Source organism: Anoplopoma fimbria, chromosome 2 (genome assembly GCF_027596085.1).
Source record: "Anoplopoma fimbria isolate UVic2021 breed Golden Eagle Sablefish chromosome 2, Afim_UVic_2022, whole genome shotgun sequence".
NCBI classification, from domain to species: Eukaryota; Metazoa; Chordata; class Actinopteri; order Perciformes; family Anoplopomatidae; genus Anoplopoma; species Anoplopoma fimbria.
In genome coordinates, this window is record NC_072450.1 from 8,813,377 (window position 1) to 8,837,619 (window position 24,243).

The 24,243-nt window shown below is 41.3% G+C and overlaps 2 protein-coding genes across 3 annotated transcripts; one reads left to right on the forward strand and one right to left on the reverse strand.

Annotated features, from left to right (window-relative positions):
* Nucleotides 1-36: 36 nt before the first annotated feature.
* On the reverse strand, nucleotides 37-7,356 carry spata5l1 (spermatogenesis associated 5-like 1). Of its 2 annotated transcripts, none has more exons than XM_054609338.1 (11): nucleotides 7,306-7,356; nucleotides 4,324-4,926; nucleotides 4,057-4,242; nucleotides 3,129-3,413; nucleotides 2,854-3,039; nucleotides 1,906-2,064; nucleotides 1,551-1,760; nucleotides 1,227-1,454; nucleotides 975-1,109; nucleotides 366-491; nucleotides 37-259 (listed from the first exon to the last, which is right to left on the reverse strand). In XM_054609338.1, the coding sequence occupies exons 2-11, from the start codon at nucleotides 4,912-4,914 to the stop codon at nucleotides 122-124; spliced, it is 2,244 nt and encodes a 747-aa protein (XP_054465313.1). In that variant the 5' UTR covers nucleotides 4,915-4,926; nucleotides 7,306-7,356; the 3' UTR covers nucleotides 37-121. The 2 variants fall into 2 exon arrangements, with proteins under 2 accessions (XP_054465313.1, XP_054465304.1); XM_054609329.1 differs by lacking the exon at nucleotides 7,306-7,356 and adding an exon at nucleotides 5,127-5,229.
* A 77-nt stretch (nucleotides 7,357-7,433) lies between these two features.
* Nucleotides 7,434-24,073, forward strand: LOC129099991 (NAD(P) transhydrogenase, mitochondrial-like). The gene is given in 22 exon segments (XM_054609473.1): nucleotides 7,434-7,542; nucleotides 8,391-8,556; nucleotides 9,372-9,601; nucleotides 9,688-9,887; nucleotides 10,588-10,674; nucleotides 10,781-10,888; nucleotides 10,963-11,150; nucleotides 11,740-11,873; nucleotides 11,989-12,180; nucleotides 12,699-12,846; nucleotides 13,767-13,928; nucleotides 14,019-14,129; nucleotides 14,235-14,380; nucleotides 15,282-15,477; nucleotides 16,218-16,451; nucleotides 17,306-17,466; nucleotides 17,810-17,989; nucleotides 18,076-18,235; nucleotides 21,873-21,954; nucleotides 23,006-23,124; nucleotides 23,512-23,627; nucleotides 23,749-24,073. Coding segments are annotated over 21 exon segments (3,231 nt in total). The 5' UTR covers nucleotides 7,434-7,542; nucleotides 8,391-8,426; the 3' UTR covers nucleotides 23,896-24,073.
* The last annotated feature ends 170 nt before the right edge of the window (nucleotides 24,074-24,243 follow it).

Consider the following 24,243-nt stretch of genomic DNA (forward strand, 5'->3'; position numbering starts at 1 on the left):
ATTTTAGGTGCTTGTCAGTCAAGAAAACACCAAAAGTCAACTTTTACTTATTTTATTTAAAACCAACTACTCTGTAGTAATACATGTTGTCAATGCAGTGGACATGGTCATATGTTGTTTGTCATCTGGGAGGTTTTTGATATGTTTGGATCTGCTGGGCAGTGAGGGAGGGGCTCATTTTAGTGAGAGACCGAAGGAAGTATGTGTGCTTGATGGTAGAAGCCTCCATGTTCTCCTCTTGTAGCGCCAACAGAGCAGCCTGGAAAACAAAAACTGTTTTCATTCTTACTTTATCCATTTGTCTATGTCAACACTTAGGACCAGGATTAGATTTTGTGTTTTAGAACATAAGGGTTACACGTTACCTCTTTACAGAGATTTTCCAGGTCAGCTCCAGAGTAAAGCTCGGTCTTTTCAGCCAGCTCCTCCAGACACACATCAGCACCCATGGGCATCGACTTTGTGCGCATCTTCAGGATGCAAAGACGAGCCTAGACACACAGATATACAAGTTTAGTTAACTTAAAGCTAGGGTGGGTAATTTCTTTACTGTAATATTTGGCAAAACTGTCCTAATAGCCAGTCAGCTATATGTAGGTGAAGTGCTCTGAGAATATCTGCTCATAACTTTGCTCTCCCCTGCCTCTGTGGGCCGCACCCAAAAATTGCCACCGCTCATGTACACTTTGACCAATCAGAGCGAGGCTCCGATTCTCCGTTCTTATTGGCTGTGGGACTGTTCGTCTTCCTATCAATGTAACTGAATTCACATGAACGCGCATAACTGACGTTCGGTGGGAGGAGCTACAGCAGGTAGCGTGGCAGGGAGAGGCCAGAGAGCACGCGACGGAATCTCAACGACTGTTTTCTCCAAAATCGCCCACCCTAGCTTTAAGACATACTGATAGAAAAAGGCGTGGTCATCATCTTTTAAATCACTATAACTTTTTATTCCCTTAAGACAAATGGCTTACCTGCTGGTCAGGCGGTGGCACATAGATGATGTGGTCCAGCCTTCCGGGTCTGAGGAGGGCATTGTCTAAGCAGTCAGGTCGGTTTGTGGCGGCTACAACCATCACATCCTTGTTGCATACTTCCTCGAAGTCCAACTGTCAAAGAATAAAACCAGTTTACGGCATAAAGTGTTGACTGGATCGCCTCATACTGATCAGGTGATGTTGTGTTAAGCGATAGGAGGAGGAGAAACAGCCTCCATAATATCTGACCTGTTCCTGCGTTCTATTCTCCTCCGCTCCCTCCGCCTGGAGGATCTTCTCCGTCCCTCTCCTCTCCAGCGTCTTCAGTCCGACCCCGTCCATCTCATTCAGGAGCACAGACAGGAGGCGGGTCTGTACGCTGTTTGGCGTCTGACCGTTTGACCGCGAGCCAATCAGAGAGTCAATCTCATCGAGGAACAGGATGCAGGGAGCACAGGCCCGGGCCTGGCGAAACAGCTGTGTGTGGACAGACAAGTGCAGGTGTTTGTGGATGAATCGGGAGGACACGACCGCAGCAGCCATTCTCAGGTGTTACCGTTAACAGAAACGTACCTGTGCTAAAGCTTTCTCAGAGTCTCCGACATAGGGAGAGTAGAGGTCGGCGCCGCTGACGGACAGGAAGGCACAGTGAGATGAGTTGGCTGCAGCCTTGACAAGCGTCGTCTTTGCACATCCTGGAGGTCCGTAGAGCAGCACGCCACGCGGCCGGCACAGACCCAGACGGACAAACGCCTCGGGGTACATCATCGGCCACTCTATACTCTTTAATGTTAAGACACAAGACAGGACAGATGGAGGAAAAATGAGAGTATTTTATTTCAATCACAGGAGTTTTTCTTTGTCAGTTAACATTCTCAGATGGTTTGTGTTTTACGTTTGGATAATTAAAGCACTGACGCTCATTTACCTGTCTGAGTTTGAGTTTGACCTCCTCCAGGCCTCCTATCTGCTCCCATGTCGTCGGAGACAGCTCCGTCCTGCCCAGGCTGCTCCTCAGACAGGAGGGACTCACCGCCTTCAGAGCCTCATGGAAGTGCTTCATACCCACCACCTGTTCTCCTGAACCCTGCAGACGACACTTATATTACTATTTGCATCATTTTAAGAGAGGATAATCCACTCAAATATCAATTCAAATTTCTGAGTGCAAAGTACTGTATGTGATATGCAATCCATATTTTAGGTTTATCAGGAACATGTGGCCATATATGCACTGTAGTTTATTGATGGAATGCCTTATCAACTTTGTGTCACACAAACAGCAAAACACACTTGTGCAAACAGTTGTTTTAACTAACCACAACTCAGACACTACCGGTACATTAAATACACATACACATGTTGGGTTGCCAAATAACCACTATTATACTTTCTTTTCTAGATGTGAAGCCGAGCACTAATGTGATTTATTTCCTGTTTAGCCACATATACAGTACCAGTCAAAAGTTTGGACACACCTTCTCATTCAATGGTTTTTCTTTATTTTTATTTTTTTCTACATTGTAGATTAATATTGAAGACATCCAAACTATGAAGGAACACATATGGAATTATGTGGTAAACAAACAAATGCTCAACAAACCAGAATATGTTTTATATTTTAGATTCTTCAAAGTAGTTGAATGAGAAGGTGTGTCCAAACTTTTGACTGGTACTGTATAAAATCAAATGTAAGTGAAGCAGCAAAACATGATCATAAGTCATTTGATACACTGTGTGAACTGTAATCCAATCTGCATTTATCCAGACAGGAGGTACTACATGTAGCTTTGAAGTGATCTTAAATGTTCCCTAGAAGTGATAAAATATTATTGTTTTATTTTTATACGATACCTGCCTTTATTGCTGCATTTACCTTTGAGCTTCCTCGTATGGCGTGCATGGCGGCCTCTCTGCAGAGGGCGCTGAGGTCCGCCCCTACGTAGCCTGTGGTTCTCTGTGCGAGCTCTGCCATGTCCACACTGGGACACACAGGCATCCTCGCACACAGAACAGACAAGATGGCTTTTCTCTGCTGCAAAGTGGGCGCTCCAATGATAACCTGAAGGAGAGACGTGAAAATCCAGATTGTCAAAAGATTCATTTACATTTATTGTTATGTGATGGGTTATGTATTTCATCACCCCCCACCTCTCTGTCAAATCTTCCAGGCCTGCGCAGTGCCGCGTCTAAGCTGTCCGGTCTGTTGGTGGCCCCCACGATGAGGAAGCGATCGGACTGTTTCATCCCGTCCATCAGTGTGAGGAGCTGAGCAACCAGGCGGTTCTCCGGCGCCGACGAGCCGCTTCTCCTCGGACACAGAGAGTCCAACTCGTCCAGGAACAGCACACAGGGACCCTCTTCAGCTGCAGAGCGAGCACGCTCAAACACGGCGCGCAACTTCTCCTCACTCTCACCCGGCCGTGATCCCACCACCTGAAATGATTATTCACAATTACTATTAATAATTATAATAATAAGCTGTATTTATACAAAAACATGCAACATACAAAATAAAGAGAACGTGTGTTTTTTAAGTGTTTCATTTGTTTAAAGTATTTCATTTAAATCAATCTATATGTCACCCAAAATGCACAACATCAACAGGCCTCTGACACAAGTCCTTGTAGCATTTAACGCAAAATAAATATGCAAATTAACATTATTATGAAGAGAACACTATTTTGTCATTTGTCCTCTTTGGCTAAAAAAATAACGTATTTTCATTGGAACATAATTCTTTATTAAAGAATACTTGAAAATGTGACGGAAGGATTGATTTCAAGGAAATTGAGTTCACATCATCAAATTGTAATTTTGTTATGGGCCTGTAAACACAACAGTGTTGACTGGTGTTGAATCACATCTGGTTATATAGCAGTACTTCTGCTTGGATATGGTGTTCTAGTTCATAATTGGTTGGATTATCTTTCAACAACTTCACAATTGAGTGTTCAGATGATTTACTAATACATGTGGATTTTGGCAAACCTATAATTAAACATACTGGGATTGAAAATGTTGAACAAAATAATGTAAACAACAACAAATGGAGTATATGAAAGGATGCAAAGAATACCTCTGGCCCTCTGACCACCACCAGACTGGCTCCCACCTCCCCCACCACTTTGCGGACCAGCAGGGTCTTGCCCACACCTGGAGGCCCCACCAGGAGCACCCCTCTGGGACACGACACACCAAGAGAGCTCAGGGTGCTTGGATAGAGCAGGGGCAGCTGCAGCATCTCTCTCAGGGAGGCACATACCTTAAATATAGTAAAAATAAAAAAGGTCACATTGTGAGAATACACACTCTGGATGAATAGCTTTAATATCATTACGCTGACCTCCTCCAGTCCCCCCAGTGGGACTATTTGCTGGTCCTGCAGCTGACTCCTGTAATGCCGGAGCGTCTGGATGCCAACTATCTCCACACCAGTTTTTGCGGTGATGAATCCAGCACTGGCAGAATCCTGATTGATGCTTTCAATAACAACATATCTAATCTCTGTATCAAAATCCTCCAGGTTCACCACGTGCTTCTCGTGGACATGCACACCTTTCAGCATGTCCTTCACAAGCTCGTGAACAAGGCGAGGGGGTGTGTGTTTCTTAAAACCAGCACCCTGGACCACCACAGTGATCCTGACACCCTTCAGTTTGGGGCAGGGCACAGGGGTGAGCTGGTTGGGGTCAAGGGTGAGATGGGTGGGTGGGTGAGAGATTAGACCTGGAGAGGAACATCTCAGGTCCATCTGCAGGAAGCCTTCTGCCAGGTCAGGCCGGGGCCAGGCGGTGCACAGGCAGCTTCCCCCAGGAACAGACACCAGCAGCGGGGAGCCCAGACTCACACCCAGGGCTGACATCAAGCCTGGACCCAGCCTGCACCTCTGAGAGCCCCGGTCCCATGGCTCCACTGACAGCAGCCTCAGAGACATGACTGTGTCCACCTGCAGAAAAATAAAGACAATTAAACTTATTCTTTATTACAGTGCAAAAAAATAAAACAGTCAAGCATGTGCCATCCCTTCAGCAGCAGTGTAATGGTGAGCTATGCTACATGCTACCTGTTAGTTATAACTTCATTTTAAAATGCTGTAAATAATAATAATAATAATAATAATGTAAAAAGTGTTGAACTGTTACATACCAGATGGTGGGTGACAGCAGTGAATGGAGTCTGAATGATATCAGTGTTATTGGTGATGATACAACAGACCGATCAGTGTTTACAAAAAACATGTGGCTTGAAATAAAAAGATGGCCAACAAAAACGTTTCCCTGCGCTAGAGGAGACACTGGTTTCCGCTTCCCAAATGTACTGTATCTTTATTTATATTGACAATGAAATATATATTTACTGATTTCTGATGCATAATACTATTATTATACTTTTGTAGTCTCGCGTTATTAAGGAACTACATTATGCACTATATTTACAGTACCAGTCAAAAGTTTGGACACACCTTCTCATTCAATGGTTTTTCTTTATTTTTATTTTCATTTTTTTTCTACATTGTAGATTAATATTGAAGACATCCAAACTATGATGGAACACATATGGAATTATGTGGTAAACAAACAAATGTTCAACAAACCAGAATATGTTTTTATATTTTAGATTCTTCAAAGTAGTTGAATGAGAAGGTGTGTCCAAACTTTTGACTGGTACTGTATCAATCAACAATATTTGCCTTAAATATGTGGTGGAGTAGAAGTATAAAGAAACAGAAAATGGAAATACTCATCTAAGGTACAATTAGGCCTTAAAATATTGTACTCCAGATGTTACTTGGGTAAATCTACAGTAACTACTTTCCACCACTGCTAATGAATACATTGGGGTACAGTACCAGTCAAAAGTTTGGACACACCTTCTCATTCAATGGTTTTTCTTTATTTTTATTTTTTTCTACATTGTAGATTAATATTGAAGACATCCAAACTATGAAGGAACACATGTGGAATTATGTGGTAAACTCAACAAATGCTCAACAAACCAGAATATGTTTTATATTTTAGATTCTTCAAAGTAGTTGAATGAGAAGGTGTGTCCAAACTTTTGACTGGTACTGTATATTTACTGATTTCTGATGCATAATACTATTATTATACTTTTGTAGTCACGCGTTATTAAGGCAATACTTTATGCATTATATTTATGTGTGCATGATTGCATGTATTAATGCACAACTTATTTCTGCAAGTTCAGAATAATTTCTGCAAAAATATAAATAAATAATTTACCACAGTATTCTGTGCAGCTTAATAAATTACATTAATTCATATGGTAAACTAAAATGATTAAAACAACCCAAAATTGTAGTGTTTACAGTAACTTACAGTACCAGTCAAAAGTTTGGACACACCTTCTCATTCAACTACTTTGAAGAATCTAAAATATAAAACATATTCTGGTTTGTTGAGCATTTGTTTGTTTACCACATCATTCCATATGTGTTCCTTCATAGTTTGGATGTCTTCAATATTAATCTACAATGTAGAAATAAATAAAAATAAAAATAAAGAAAAACCATTGAATGAGAAGATGTGTCCAAACTTTTGACTGCTACTGTAAATTACACCTTTTTCATAAGGCAAGATTTTGGAAATTTTTCCTCCTTTCATAACTTTATAAATTGTATTTAATTGTGTCTTTTATTTTCCTTATGTCATCTGATACTTTCAAATAAATACATGCCAAAAGACCATTACCATAGTCTGCATGATAATCCTTTTAGTGTTTTCCTCTAGACTTGTGTTTTTGTTTGTTTGCATTTATTTGCCTACTTAATCTAATTTTATTATCTATTCCCTTATACATTTTAATTTTTTTAATTTCTCAATTAGCTCAGTCTGTTCACTGTAAATAAAATGTATTCATAAAATTAACCCCAAAAATATTATAAATGAAAATAAAATTATCATAGTTACAACAACTGCAATAATGATAATAATAATATTAATAATAATAGCATTAATAATGCTTATATATATAATAGTAATATAATAATCATAATAAAATACAAAGTGTAAATAATATTTTGGTAACAGTATTGTTTGGAAAAAACAAGCAAGGAAATAGTCATAGTCGTCCAACAATTAAGTTTGACATCTTTCTCTGTCGCTCTGGCGTCACCATGCGTTCACAAAATAAAATGCATTGAATTTAAAGAAAAGTAAACAAACGTTTGTCTAAAATATTAAACAATTATTTGTGTGCGTGTGATATTTTTTAATTTAAGAGCTTTGTATGAAATGACAAGTACTATCTTGAGACTGATGATGTATGTGGATGCATACCTTTAATTAAAAATAAATAAATGTACCACTGATCCAGCCTTTGATTCGCAGGTAGTCTTGCAGCCAGCCTTCAGGGACTTTATCTGCTTCAGGGGTGGTTCATGAGTTAAGTCACATGACCTGCTATTTATACATAAATAGTTCAGCAGTGATATCGAAACTGTGGAAGGTCGTCTGTCCTCTCGAGCTGCAGGGATTTTGTCGCACAGGTGACCCTGGTGTTGAGGGGAAAGTTAAACCTGCTCTTTCTGGAAATCTGAGAGGCAAGTCTGGCACAAATAACAGAATCAACAAATCCTTCAAATTTAGGAATGAATGAGTAAAAAATGTGGAGGAGGATGAAGGGCACTGATTGACTGTGTGATTCAGAGAATGAATGAAAAACAGCAAATATGTATTTTCAGAAATCAAAACACCAAGCAGTCACTTTCACACTTTGTTTCTGCTGATTAAATGGTGTGTTTTTTTAAAAAGAGACCAGTAGATTATTTGTGTTTTACAGTTTGCTCGTGTAATAATGTGTGTGCCTATTAGTTTGTTGCACTTTATTGAATTCTTATTAGTTTGTTTCTGCACTGTACTTTTGCTCTGGTTTTTGCTCTTAAATGCTTGTTTAAGAAAGGAGATGCACTTATGACTTCTGGTGACTAGTAGTTCTCTTCATACCTATGTTGAATACATTTATTGTAAGTCGCTTTGGATAAAAGCGTCTGCTAAATGACTGTAATGTAATGTAATGTAATGTAAAATGTCTGTGTCTTGAGTCCTGATCCTTCCCCTTAAGCCCCACCACATTTGATCTGATTTATCTGGCTTCTTCCTCCCTCTCCTCCTGCTCACAACCACCAGGCCAGACTTGGCACAGTTTGCACCCCCTGTGCCGTCATAGTTCCAGATCTCGCGACCAAGTCCGGGGTGTGTAATCGACCCTGGGCCCTGTGTGTGTCCTGTCCTGCAGAGCTGAAACGTCACTTTGCTGTCTGTAGGCCGAAGTGTGTGACTAGGGGGGGCTCAGGACCTACTTGTTTGGGGGGTTGATTATAATGTGCTTTGCTATCTGACATAGAGTTAACTTGCCACCTACCTCTGCTTATTTGTATTCATATTCAAGAGCTAGAGGGATTCTCAGGCCAGACGGTCAGTGGCCATGTCGTCCCTCCTGCGCTGCATCTCCAGCTCTTCAGTCGTTTTGCTCCAGAGAGGGGTCCGTCAGAGGATACCTGGAAGGAGGCAGTTCAGGACTTTCCCTGTGTTATGGGACCAAAAGGCCTCCAGAGGTAGGAAATGTACAGCTCTACTAAAAACACCATGCTTAACCTTTAAAACATAGTGTTTTTTCACAGAGGACAGCCTGGGCCTGCATGCTTTCTTTTGGTTTGGATTTCCTCTGTGTCTGACTTGAGGAATGAGAGTTCACTCAAGGACACTCTCTCCCTCTTGCCAGACGAGTGGAAAACTCCACAGATCACAAACTGTTTGCAGCAGGTTGCTAGAGATCTTCCCATAATAGGGAGAGCTGTGGTGAAGCAGGCCGCGGCTATGCTCACTGTAGGAGCTGCTAACATGTGAGAACACATGAGAGGTCAGTTAAAGGTGACATGTTAAAAGCTTAACCGCCGTCTGGCAGATAATGCACACAGACGTTTGTTTATAGAGTCTGTTTCGCTGGGCCACATGTCACCGAGTGTTGGAGAGACTTTTGCGAGTTACTGAGTGCTTTTTTTAAGTCTGATTTTTGAGCGTGTCTTTGTGGGAGTGCAGGCCTCTCTCTGTGTGTGTGTGTGTGTGTGCTGGCTCCGAGCCAATCACCTGCTAATAATGTCTCCATGGTGGGGAGGTCACCATTCCGTGTATGGAGAGAAATGTGTAACCTGACACTGTTCCCGGGCCTCACAATCTCAGGCTGTACACGCATGCTCCCCTGTGTTGTTGCACAAACAGATAAAAAAAAATATGTAGAAATAATAAAGGGATTTTGTTTGTTTGTATAAAAGCTTCTTGTATGTTTTTTTTTTTTTTTTTTTTTTTTTTTTAAATAAAGGCAGATTTACATTCAGCAGACTCAACTACCAGCTGTGTTTTTTATGTCCAGGTGTGCTCTACAAGGACCTGGTGGTCGGCGTTCCCAAGGAGACGGCACAGAATGAGCGTCGCGTGGCGTTGTCTCCTGCCGGGGTGGAGGCGCTGGTCAAACAGGGCTTCAAGGTGCAGGTGGAGAGCGGAGCTGGAGAGGAATCCAAGTTCTCCGACCAGCATTACAGAGACGCTGGAGCCACCATCACTAACGTCAATGGAGCCCTCGGCTCAGACCTGGTCCTCAAGGTTCGTACAGATCTGCAATTTGCTCTCCTGATAATACAATTTGTTGTACATATATTACTGAATTTATATTCCTTTTTCTGCTGTAGGTTCGAGCCCCCAGTTTGAGCGAGGTAGACCTGCTGAAGCCTAACTCCACCTTGGTGAGCTTCATCTATCCAGCCCAGAACCCGGAGCTGATGATGAAGCTGTCAGAGAGGCAGAGCAACGTGCTGGCCATGGACCAAGTGCCCAGAGTCACCATCGCTCAGGGCTACGATGCACTCAGCTCCATGGCTAACATCGCAGGGTAAAGACTAATAATAATAATAATTAAAACAGTTATAATAATCGACTTTATTTATATAGCATCTCTCAAAACATAAAATGTAGCTTAAAGTGCTTCAAAAGAGAGGAGAAAAAAAAACCTGGTATTTAAAAACAGGGAACACAAGAAGTGAAAACAATAAAATAATATAATCCACTAAATAGGATAATTATAGTAATAAATAATTTAATATTAGTAAAACAATTTTAAGATATAATAACAAGTATAAGAAATACAAAATAAATATAAAATGAATACAGTTAGAAAAAGGTGGAATTAATTAAAAGCAAGATTGTAGAAGTAAGTTTTGAGCAGTTTGTTAAAACTAGCAACAGAAGTTGATATGTTGCTATGTTTCAACAACAGAAGGTTGCTTCACCAAACTATTAAGTCATTTTTTGGTACTTTGAGCAAGCCAGCGTAAGACCTAAGGGAATGGTTTGGAACATACTCAGATAAGCAATCTGAGAGGAAGGAATGTCCAAAACTAGTAGAATCATTTTTATCATCAATCCTCAATGTTGAAGGAAACATTGTAATGACGTTAGTAGTGTTCCTGTTTATTGTTAAAATTCTTGTTGCTAGTTGCAGCCTTTCAAAGCCTTGTTTAGGTAGTCCGTAAATATCAAATGTTTGTAGCTATTCAGAAATGTTTTAGTGACAGTAAATGTTTGTTTTGTAGGTACAAGGCTGTGGTTTTGGCTGCTAACAACTTTGGCCGGTTCTTCACTGGTCAGATCACAGCTGCAGGAAAAGTCCCCCAGCTAAGGTAACCGTCTACATATTATGCAGATCAGCGTGAGTGTCGGCCCACAATCTTTTCTTTCTATCAGTGTATATCAATTAGTACCATCCTTGTACATTAAACCATAAAGATGATTCTGCTGCACACAGGTCCTGGTTATTGGAGGCGGTGTGGCCGGTTTGGCAGCAGCAGGTGCAGCAAAGTCAATGGGAGCCATAGTCCGAGGATTTGACACCAGGTAGTAGATGAAACCATGTGTCTCAGACTGAGTGATGATGGTCGTGATGAGTAACTGTGACTGTGTGTTGTCAGGCCGGCAGCCCTGGAGCAGTTCAAATCATTCGGGGCGGAGCCCTTAGAGGTCGACATCAAAGAGTCTGGCGATGGGGTCGGAGGTTACGCCAAAGAGATGTCCAAGGAGTTCATTGATGCTGAGATGGCCCTTTTCGCCAAGCAGTGTAAAGAGGTCGACATTCTCATCAGCACTGCTCTGATTCCAGGTCAGTCGCACTGGTACCTTCTTCATCTCCTGTCTTTCTTCTTTAAAGTTGCATTAATGAATACATTTGTTGCATAGTATCATTGAACCAGTGTGATGAACCCACTGAGGGAGAACCACCACTCAACTCTGCAAGTCTTTTAGCCTATTTTTCTTTTTTAGCAGTCTGCCAAAGTAGTTTTTAGTTGATATTTAGCTGCTTTTATCAATCCTTGTTAGCAGCTGTTTTAGCAGAGTGTAAAATGTATCATCTAGCAGCAAAATACCCAGATATTTTTCTCAGGAGTTGGTTGGGATTAAAACAAAGCAGGTAGCCAGGCACACAGCTTCATGTAGATACTAATGTTGCTTCATGATTGTTGATCGGTAAGTATCCAATTTATGGCGAACACATTAGTCACAACAAATCGATACGCTTGTTTTGAAAGTTGTTTAGATGTTGTTCTGCCCCCTTGTGGCCAAAAATTGGTTCCTGCAGCTTTTATGTGGATACGCTGTCCTCTAACCTTCTTGTTTCTCAGCTTGAATGCATGATACTTTGAACATTTGACGCATCTAATCCGTCCCGGTTTTTCCTGTTTCCAATGCAGGGAAGCGCGCTCCCATTCTGATCAAGAAGGAGTTTGTGGAGTCGATGAAGGACGGCTCGGTGGTGGTGGATCTGGCTGCAGAGGCCGGGGGCAACATCGAGACCACCAAGCCTGGAGAGCTGCACGTTCACAAGGTGAGGTTTCTGCATAGAGAGCAGAATTATATAAAGGACAAAATAAATTCTTTGGACGCCTGTTTTTTTTTATTGAATTTACTGATGATCTATTTTTTTCTTCTTTTGTAACTAGGGAGTTACACACATTGGCTACACAGACCTGCCCAGCCGCTTGCCCACCCAGGCCAGCACTCTGTATTCAAACAACATACTGAAGCTGCTGAAGGCCATTAGCCCAGACAAGGAATACTTCCACTACGAGCCCAAAGACGAGTTTGACTACGGAACAATCGACCATGTCATCCGTGGCACTCTTGTTATGAAGGTGGGGTTTCTTTTTTTCTATTTGATGTAACTGCCTCCGTCTCCACTGGCATCCCTCCTTTCCTTTTGGCGTCGCGCTAGGACACTGCGCCAAATGAGTACTAAAAACCCAAACCCAGCTGGAAAAAGCTCATGTTGGATTCCAGCAAGAATGTTATGATCATTTCAAAATATACTTTTCCAGGAATTTTGGCTTTGACACATTGTTTATGGCAGAGCAAGCATGCAACCTCAACAGGACATATCAGTTTACCCCTTGTTAAACTAAGCATTATTCGGGCTCCTTAAAAGAGAATTTCACTTTCAAAACCACTGTTAACTGGTTTGTGATTGCTGTTTGTACAGTATAATCTGTCATGTGGTCAATGAGTTTGTGTTTTGAGTGCTCCCACCATCCAGGCGAGATCCCCCACAACGCAAGACTCCAAAGTCCTGATGTCTGTTTCTCACGCACAGCTCTGTGGACAACTTCTGTGTTCTCACACTTCTGTCTGCTTGTGTGTTTTCTGATGTATCCAGGAAGGCAAGAACATTTTCCCAGCACCCCTCCCCAAAACAGTCCCCCCACCCCCAGTGAAACCGAAAACAGTCGCAGAGTTGGAAGCTGAGAAAACGGTGGTTTCTCCCTTCAACCGCACGATGACCTCCGCTGGCGTCTACACTGCAGGTCAGACATGAGTTCACAGATACATGTAGAAATATTCAGACTTCTACATATTTTCATGTGCTACAAAGTTATTTTACAAGTAATTTTGATGTCCCCTGCTCTGAAGAGGAATAAAAAAAACAACAATTACAATTAAAGGGATATCAATTTAATGCAATTATTTATATTTGTTTGGCCTAAGTTGCTTAAAATGTTGTTTTAAAAGCTTTTCCTATAATTTCTTACCCTGATGTAAAATTTTGGCTGTATAATATGTAGCTATTCCAAATAGAGCTGAAACAATTGGTTAATATGAAGAAAAATCTTGATAACCACTTACTTGTATACATTTTCAAGCAAAAATGCCAAAGATATTGATAGTTTAAGCCTCTTAAACATGAAGATTTGCTGCTTTTTCTCCAAAAAAAAGAATATTTTTTTTGAAGATGTCCACATTAAAAATGCCAACTTGGAGAAATTATTTTCCCTTTCTCTGATGTGTTATTGACCAAAAAATGAATTGATTGATCAAGAAAACGAGCCGCACTTTAATTATTGATAAAACATGATTGTTAGTTGCAGCCCAAGTTCCAAACAATATCATATTTGGAAAGTTTTTGCCATTTTCTAAATTACTTTTTATTGCTTAGAGCACTGAGCTCACCAGATAATGGGAATTTTGAATGCGGACGTTCCATTATAATTGAACACAGCAGGGAATTCATTTTTGGTAAAGTATAACTTAAGGGTTCAATTCTTTGAAGTGTAGAAGAAACTATGAATCATCACGCTTGCATAACATAATTATGAAAATAGAAGTTTGTTCCTTTCCTATTCAATAAAAAAGACTGAACACTTTTTTCCACGACATCAATATGGAAAGAACTGCACACACACACACACACACACAACAACAACAACACTGCTCTGTCTCTCTGTAGGTGTGTCCACCTGTCTGGCTCTGGGCATCATTTCCCCCAACGCAGCCTTCACCCAGATGGTCACCACCTTCGGCCTGTCTGGGATTGTGGGTTACCACACCGTGTGGGGCGTGACCCCCGCTCTGCACTCCCCCCTCATGTCTGTCACCAACGCCATCTCAGGTCAGGAGTCAATAGAAGATGGTTAAAGCCAAATTCATAGGTGTTTTGTTTTTTTCTGATGGTATGATTTCTGTCTCCCCTCCCTTGCAGGTCTGACAGCTGTTGGAGGTCTGGTGCTGATGGGTGGAGGTCTCACACCCTCCAGCCTGCCTGAAAGTCTCGCTCTTGCTGCTGCCTTTGTTTCCTCCATCAACATTGCCGGTCCGACATTTATCACTTAAACACAGAAAAAAAAAAAGCGAGAACAAGATTCATTGTCTGCCCAATCAAATTTAAAAAATGTATTTCTTCTCTGTATATATGCAGGTGGTTTCCTGATCACCCAGAAGATGTTGGACATGTTCAAGCGTCCCACTGACCCTCCAGAGTACAACTACCTGTACATGCTGCCTGGGGCTGCATTTGTTGGGGGATATGGAGCCTCAGTGGCTGCTGGATACAACATTGAGCAGGTAACAAGACATGTATCTCTCCTACCACTCACATTTGTTCTCTATTAAGGTATTTACAAATAATAGCTTGTATTAAAGCTAGGGTTGGAAATGTTGAGAAACCAGCAAGTTAAAAATCATCCAACTGAAAAACCCAGCCCATTGTTGAGAACTCTTTTCCATGAAAAGTAGGCCTCGCTCTAAAAGTCACTAAACCTAGCGAGCGTCTGCAACACTGACTGTCTGTCCCTTCAGGGCTCTCTCCAAAGCCACTCTCCCAAAATGATCATTGTGAACGTAAACAACAAACATGGGTTCTGTTAGTAGTCACAGCTGTCAAGCTAGCAGGTTGTGGAGGATGCAATGATTGCATAGAGCAGACTGTAACAGGCTAGTGGGCCGTGCACACATTGGACAGGCTTCTTTTTTCTTTTTTATCAGAGCATTTGATTTATTGATTGCTGTCGGGATTGATTTTGAAGAACATAACCAGCCCTTTCTTCCTTTCTTTATTTCTTTGAGCTTGTCAGTGAAATAAATCAACTCTCAAAGTATCTGGTACTTAGGATGAATGTGATCATAGTGTGATTGTGTAGTTTGTTTGGTATTTTAATTAACAAGTATTAGTGTGGCATTGTCATTAAGACTATGAAATATCAGAAAATACTTGAGAATGTCCATCGCAAAATCCCAGAGTCCACTGTGATGTCTTTCATTCGGTTTTTTTTTAAGCAATTTTGCTGAAATAATGACTGAGGACCTTAGCAATTTATTGACAATCAAAATAGCTGCCATTTCCTTTTCTGTCAAACTCCTCGTCGATTAATCAAGCTTTTTATTCACACCTTTAACTCGACTCATGTCTGTAACCAAATCAAGTTCCTCACAAATAAGTCTGACTTGTGTTTATTTTCTTCCTCAGATGATGTACTTGGGCTCAGGCTTGTGTTGCGTCGGGGCGCTGGCGGGCCTCTCTGCCCAGCGCACCAGTCGCCTAGGTAACGTCCTGGGCATGATGGGAGTGGCGGGGGGCATCGCCGCCACCCTCGGTGCCCTCAAACCCTCACCAGAGCTGCTGTCTCAGATGTCTCTGGCCATGGCCACAGGAGGAACCCTGGGTAGGTGGCTTCCTGCTTTTAAGAGGATCAACAACTGAGATACACACGATGTCATGATGTCTCGTTTTAAATTATAACAAAGTCAATAAAACTTGGGCATGGCTCCGTTTTAAGTCCAGCAGTTTGTTTAGAAAAGACCTCCGTGAATCGGTTACATGTTGTTAACTCTGCATGCAACTCCTTCAGTCTTTGAAGAGTGTGATTTTTTTTTTTTTTTCTTTTGCTAATTCCTAACAGAACATCAATCATGCTGTCCAGATACAAAGATTAGTGGATATCATCGTCGCGTGTGAATGTTATACATGTTGATAGTAATTCAAGAAAGCAGGATGATGAATGATGTTTTAATCAACATACACACACACACACACACACACACACACACACACACACACACACACACACATACACACACGTAGGCAGCAGAGCATGAGGGTTTACTCAATGTTGAATTAGTGTTTTTGAGAAAACACACTTCAATACTTAACTTACGACTCATTAGGTTGGCTTCGAAGATCAGGCCCCACTTTGTTAAGAGTGATGTTACTGAATGTAGGTGTTTGCCTTTTAACCGTTTTGTTAAGAAAAAACCCGAATATTTTCAATCTTTTGTATTCAAATGCAGCCAAAGTGCTTGAGAAGTTTGGTGTCTGGTGCTTGACCCAGCCAGACAAACTGTTGTGACTCACAGAGATTTACTGACTTCTTGATCTGTCGTTTGTCGGGTCTGCATATCTCAGGTCTGACCATTGCCAAGCGTATCGAAATCTCAGACTTGCCGCAGCTCGTGGCGGCCTTCCACAGCCTTGTGGGTCTGGCGGCTGTTCTCACCTGCGTTGCCGAGTACATGATCGAGTTCCCTCACCTTGACACTCACCCAGCCGCTGGCGTAGTCAAGACCGTGGCGTATCTGGGCACCTACATCGGAGGCGTCACCTTCAGTGGCTCACTGGTGGCCTACGGCAAGCTTCAAGGTAAAGGATGTTACCTCAAGAATATTTGTAGGATCTACAGCATATATATATATATATATATATATATATATATATATATATATATATATATATATATATATATATATATGTATATATATCTGTAGTAATATGTATGTCAGTCGTACTGCAATATTTTCTCCATTTCATTGTTGTTGTTTTTTTATGTTCATAGTGAAACTTTTGTGTACATATTTATATTTATACGTGTACAAAGTGGGAAATGTTGATGCCTCCCTTATTTTATGTGTTGTCCTTGTGTTCTGTTTCTGTCTATTTCTGTATATGTATATACTTTGAGAGCAACAAATACACGTCTGTATGTGTAGTTATATGCTGTGCATGTGACATGTTTAAAAGTCAGTAGAACATCTCCTTCATTATTGCTCTTTATTTGACACAGACACACTAATATCTGTATAGACACACCAAGCTTTGCGTCCTCTGGCGCTGATTGTCTCTTTCATCTAGTTAAAGCCAAAGATCCTCTGGTAAATCCAGACCCTAACTGGGAGGGGGGGGATTGTGTGCCTGTGTCATCAGTCACTAATTTACATTTCAGTGCGACTGATCAAGAGGAACACATGAGAAGCTTTCTGGTAATTTGCTATGGGTAGTGGCTGCTCGGCTGTGGTTTGAGGGCGGCCGTCTGATTTTGTGGATGGGACAGACTCTCAGACGGCTGATTAGAGGCCTCCACAGTGAAGTCTGACAGTTCAAAGACACTCAACACTGTCAAATTATTCCCCTTACAGCCTCACAAGAAAAGTGATATAATAATAATCATTTCTGGCCTCTCTGAATATGTTTGTTGGCAATGTTTTTTTGGGTTGTAGGCATCCTGAATTCCTCCCCCCTGATGTTGCCCGGACGACACATGTTGAACGCTGGTCTGATGGCAGCGTCAGTGGGGGGCATGGTGCCCTTTATGCTCAGTACGACTTACGGTACCGGCATGGGCTGTCTAATGGGAGTGTCTGGGCTTTCCACTATTATGGTGAGTTTAAACGATTCAACAAGCTGAAAAAACATACTAGAAATAAATCGAAACAAACAAACAATTTTTTCGTCAAGTTAAAACTGTTAAGAGTGTTTTTTTCCCCCTGTCTTTGAGTATGTTAATCACTCTTTTAGAAACATGGATTAAATTATAGAATAAATGTTTACTCAGAGTAAAAGTTGTGCCAAGTAAGTACAAGTGTTCCCAGTGAGTGTGTGAGTGTTGCACTTTAGAAACGTCATTATAGGAGATGAATTTTGCTGCATCTCAAACAAGGTGGTTTTAATTTGCGTGGTTGGATCAAATAAATCTTGTTTTAACTTCTCCAACCTCCCCACAGGGTGTAACCCTGACAGCAGCCATTGGCGGCGCTGACATGCCCGTGGTCATCACCGTGTTGAACAGCTACTCTGGATGGGCGCTCTGTGCCGAAGGCTTCCTACTAGAAAACAATCTGATGACGATTGTTGGAGCTCTGATTGGCTCCTCCGGTGCCATCCTCTCCTACATCATGTGTGTGGTGAGTAAAGCGCACATGTATGGAATCACAGGTGTGTACTCGGCACAAATACCTGAGACGGAGTTATTGTCCTCTTCTCCTCCAAGGCGATGAACCGTTCTCTGCCCAATGTGATCCTGGGTGGATACGGCACCACCTCCACAGCGGGTGGTAAGCCCATGGAGATTGTCGGCACGCACACTGAGGTCAACTTGGACCAGACCATCGACATCATCAAAGAAGCCAACAGCATCATCATTACTCCAGGTACACACTGTTCTATACATGCAAAGCAAAACGTGTCAGTCCACTGGGTATTTATAAGGAATTTTCAACTTTGTGGACAAAATTAACACATTTACTCAATTATTTTTATTTTACACACTAAAATAATAGATACATTTATATACAGTGGGTACGGAAAGTATTCAGACCCCTTTAAATTTTTCACTCTTTGTTTCATTGCAGCCATTTGCTAAAATCGAAAAAGTTCATTTTTTTTCGCATTAATGTACACTCAGCAACCCATCTTGACAGAAAAAAACAGAAATGTAGAAATTTTTGCAAATTTATTAAAAAAGAAAAACTGAAATATCACATGGTCATAAGTATTCAGACCCTTTCCTGTGACACTCATATTTAACTCGCATGCTGTCCATTTCTTCTGATCCTCCTTGAGATGGTTCTACTCCTTCATTGGAGTCCAGCTGTGTTTAATTAAACTGATTGGACTTGATTAGGAAAGGCACACAACTGTCTATATAAGACCTTACAGCTCACAGTGCATGTCAGAACAAATGAGAATCATGAGGTCGAAGGAACTCCCCAAGGAGCTCAGAGACAGAATTGTGGCAAGGCACAGATCTGGCCAAGGTTACAAAAGAATTTCTGCAGCACTCAAGGTTCCTAAGAGCACAGTGGCCTCCATAATCCTTCAATGGAAGAAGTATGGGATGACCAGAACTCTTCCTAGACCTGGCCGTCCAGCCAAACTGAGCAATCGTGGGAGAAGAGCCTTGGTGAGAGAGGTAAAGAAGAACCCAAAGATCACTGTGGCTGAGCTCCAGAGATGCAGTAGGGAGATGGGAGAAAGTTCCACAAAGTCAACTATCACTGCAGCCCTCCACCAGTCGGGGCTTTATGGCAGAGTGGCCCGACGGAAGCCTCTCCTCAGTGCAAGACATATGAAAGCCTGCATAGAGTTTGCCAAAAAACACATGGAGGACTCCCAAACTATGAGAAATAAGATTCTCTGGTCTGATGAGACCAAGATTGAACTTTTTGGCGTTAATTCTAAGCGGTATGTGTGGAGAAAACCAGGCACTGCTCATCACCTGCCCAATACAATCCCAACAGTGAAACATGGTGGTGGCAGCATCATGCTATGGGGGTGTTTTTCAGCTGCAGGGACAGGACGACTGGTTGCAATTGAAGGAAAGATGAATGCAGCCAAGTACAGAGATATCCTGGAAGAAAACCTCCTCCAGAGTGCTCAGGACCTCAGACTGGGCCGAAGGTTCACCTTCCAACAAGACAATGACCCGAAGCACACAGCTAAAATAACAAAGGAGTGGCTTCGGAACAAGTCTGTGACCATTCTTGACTGGCCCAGCCAGAGCCCTGACCTAAACCCAATTGAGCATCTCTGGAGAGACCTGAAAATGGCTGTCCACCAACGTTCACCATCCAACCTGACAGAACTGGAGAGGATCTGCAAGGAAGAATGGCAGAGGATCCCCAAATCCAGGTGTGAGAAACTTGTTGCATCATTCCCAAGAAGACTCATGGCTGTACTAGCTCAAAAGGGTGCTTCTACTCAATACTGAGCAAAGGGTCTGAATACTTATGACCATGTGATATTTCAGTTTTTCTTTTTTAATAAATTTGCAAAAATTTCTACATTTCTGTTTTTTTCTGTCAAGACGGGTTGCTGAGTGTACATTAATGCGAAAAAAAAAGTTTTTCGATTTTAGTAAATGGCTGCAATGAAACAAAGGGTGAAAAATTTAAAGGGGTCTGAATACTTTCTGTACCCACTGTAGATTCATGATGTTGCTGAGCCCATTTTTAAGTATTTGCGTTTTGGGAAAAAGGTTATGTACAAAACAGTAATCAAAGCGACTGAGGTTTAATCTAACATTTATTTTTGTCTGTCACATCGTTGGAAATTTTAATAGACTTCTCTACCGATTAAGCATTGCATTGCATTTTACACAGCTCCCTCTGGAGAAACAAATGGCTTCATACAAAAAAAATGAGATTTGAGATGAACTCATACAGACCTGTGAGAAATTTTTTTTGTGTAGTTCCCCTTTTAAGTTTCAGTTCAGAGGACTACCAGTGAAGCTCTGTGGACTTTTAAAATATGCTATTTTATGTGGAGCCGGTTCAACAAACTGAAGATATTTTTAAACGCTCAAGGTCAAAAAGACTGCACAGTAGTTAAAGCGGATGAGGTAACCAGCCATTGTGGCAAGTCCGCCTTTTTTATCCAGCTAAAGACCAATTCTACCAGATCTTTGTGGTGATTTTAAACCATGCATACATAAACTGCAGTAGCAAAAGCTTCTCCACCAGCACAAAGTCGAGGCCCTCCTGACAAACACCAGAGCCTTTAGTAGAGATGGGTGTAGAAAGACGTTTGGGACGACATCAGAGACTAAGATGGAGCACAACTTTTAACGTCTGATTCCCTCATCACTGGACAACGCTGATCCTCTTCTGCACTCCAGCTGCATCTTTTCAACGATCTCACTAATCTGATAAACTTCAACTGAGCCTGACCGCTCGGCCAAGACGCTGATCTAAAATGTGTCCACGGCAGCTCAGGAGACGATGGCAGCTTTGGAAATGGTCGGGATCTTGGGCTCATTGACACCACAGTAATTAATTAAACTATAAGTAATAATAATCGATTATTGAAGCAATGGTTACCACAAGAGGGAGCAGTTTGTCCACAGATGATCTCACAGCCACCTGGACTCTTAAAGTTAATAAAGTAATTATATCAGTACGTTTTTGTCAGCAGTAAGAGTAGCCGATGATAAATTTGATTTTTGGAATGTGAGATGGAAACCACATCCTGATTTATTAAAAAAGAAAAAGCCAGACAACTGATAGTCGCTGAGTGGCCTGATCAAGAGGAACCACTCTGAATAACTTGGATACTTGGATTGCTGTTGCTTTCCAGTGGCTCCAAACCAAACACAAGGACAGCTGTGTGGTCCAACATGCTGCTTTGATTAGAGAAACAGTGAAAAGGCTATAAGAGCTATTGAGTCCAGACTCGAGATTTCTCCGTGCGCTGTCAACAACAAAGCACGGCAGTGAGGAAACAGAAGGCTCCAGTTGTCTGGGGAATAAAAAGATACTGGTTTACGGGTGACTGGCTTGAAAAAACTAGATCAGGGGTAATGCTGAACTCTACAAGGTACCCGACCACCAGGGTGAAATAGGGGTGAGGCAGACACAGGGAAAGGAGCTCTTTGCACGCAGGGTACCCAAACGCACACCACACATGAGAGAGATTTCAGAAGAAAAATGTCCTTCAAACCAGTAGAACCACTATGATTTAATACAGAGAGACTTGTGGTGGATGAGGATAGAGAGAAGAGGACAAAAGGAAGACTGAAGGAAAGCGGTATCACTGGTTTTATTGTTGTTGAACCCCTGCTGGAGTGCTGTGCTTTCATTTAAAAATAAACTATTATTGTGTCAAATGCTCATTTAATCCAGCAGGGCTACAAACTAAATACGAATAAGTCAATTGAATTATAGACTCCAGCATCCAAGGGGGGACTACAGGATCTACTATACTAGTAACATAAAGCTGATCATATCCTAAGATTTAAATGGCATTTCTTAGGCTCCTGCATGTTTATTCTGTGTATGTTTTTGTGTTCAGGTTGGGGTCTGTGTGCAGCCAAAGCCCAGTACCCGATTGCAGACATGGTGAAGATGCTGAAGGAACAGGGCAAGAGTGTCAGGTGAATATCTGTTCTCTTCATCTACTCTATAAACAAGATGAATGCTGCTTATTTTCTAAAAAGGGCAGAATTCTTTTATTTGAACATTTTTTTTGTGTTCTAAAGTGTCAATCCTTAATATTTCAGTCCTGGTTGATGTAGTTTGGCAGTCTGGAGTCTTGTTGCTGATACATGAGCTTCAATTGTGTGCATAGCAAAAAAACAAAAACTGTAATACAGCATGTTTTTCCGGGGAAGTTGCCACAGAAACTGCAAATATATAAATACTGCAATGCATTCCTCAGTGGGCCAAAGGCTCAATCACAATTGTGGTACCTCTCTCAGCGTTCTAGTGACTTCAAAATATTTTAGATTTTCACTTTAAATGAGGCAGTCCAACCAAAAAACAACTCCTTTCCAACAACTGATTAGGGGGAAATATTTTCCTTGTCTCCTGATAGAAAAAGCTGGAAACTGCAAAATGTTCTGGATAGTACAGACTTAAAGAAGAGACAGAAGTACTTTTACTAAAGTACTTTACTTGAGTTCAATTTTCAGATTATACTTGCTTGTTTTTATTTAACACTACTTAATACTGTTACACAAATACATTTCAGAGGAAAAAATTGCACTTTTATAGTAACTTAACATGTGACCATGTTAAAGATCAAACAACCCAACAATATATTGTATGAAGTAGTTAATAGTGGGTTCTTAATCTTCACGACTACAACATGAAAATGCTACTTACTTGTGAATACACCAGTAATGATCATCAAATAATATTATATATAAAGTATATCACTCAGGGGAGACATTCTGCTGCATAATGAGAACTTTTACTTTCAATAGTCTTGTAATAAGTGTGATTTTAAATGCTGATTATTTATTTTTTTGTAAACTTCAGTAAAATATCTTAATCCTCCACCACTGAATATATAATATATTCTGAATTTGTTAAAGAAAGACACAGGTGCATTTTTCCTGTGTTTCCAGAGGAACAGGGAGTAGTGAGTTTTCAATGCAAATCAATGTGTGTTGAATAATATATAATATTTTTCGTCTCTAACAGGTTTGGTATCCACCCAGTGGCCGGTCGTATGCCCGGCCAGCTGAACGTCCTCTTGGCTGAGGCTGGTGTTCCCTATGACGTGGTCCTGGAGATGGATGAGATCAATGAAGACTTCTCAGGTTGACTCTTTTTTTAATATCTAAAGAAAGCTGTGAGAATATTTATTACATGGGTGTCACTTTGGCAGGAAGGTGTCCCAATATAATACTAGATCAGTTATGAGTAATATCTGATCTCATCCCTGCCCTTTCATGCTTTCACACTTGGAGCAGCCTTGTGTTGTATCTTGATATTTAGACATGCCATTTTTTATTTTTATCGGGGCAACAGTCTTGTTTTCTTAGCAACCGGGGTGAGCTGTCCGAGACACATGGTTCTGTTTAGGACAGAGGGAGATAAGTGTGATGCTGGGGGAACCTGATGACACTAGTGAGGACAATTGCAAGGCATTTGGCCAGCGGTTTGTCTGCGTTGTGTATAAATGTGTAAACATCTGTGGCCCACAGAGACGGACTTGACACTGGTCATTGGAGCCAACGACACAGTGAACTCTGCCGCACAAGAGGATCCAAACTCCATAATCGCTGGCATGCCTGTTCTGGAGGTGTGGAAGTCCAAACAGGTTGGTCTACATTTCTTTCTTTTAAACTACCTTTGATATGTATTGCTGCACCAACTATATCACTATTTGTGTATCTGTGTGTGGTACAAACAGTGACCATATATACTTATTTAAACTCCAGGTGATAGTGATGAAGCGTACATTGGGCGTGGGCTACGCTGCTGTAGATAACCCCATTTTCTACAAGCCCAACACGTCAATGTTGCTGGGAGACGCCAAGAAGACTTGTGACAGCCTGCAGGCCAAGATCAGGGAGGCCTTCTACTAGTGGCTCCTCATTGTTTTACCTCATGGACAGTAGTTCTCAAGTAGAGACGAGTTGACAGATACTGTTATTTCCCACCGTTAACTGTCAGGATATATCATTTTGGAGAACAGATTTATCGGGTCTGCAAGAAATGTGATTCTATTGCAAAGATGCCCAGAATGCATAGGATTTTTTTTTTTTTTTTTTTTTTGAAAATAAGAGACATAAATAACTTAAATAACACAAACGTGTATTGATTTGTAAATAAAAATATTTAAACCTATCTGAGATCCATTTCCTTGCACATTACTTTATATTCATAGGTTTGAATGGTCAAATCATACTCATTGAAACTAACATGGATTACAT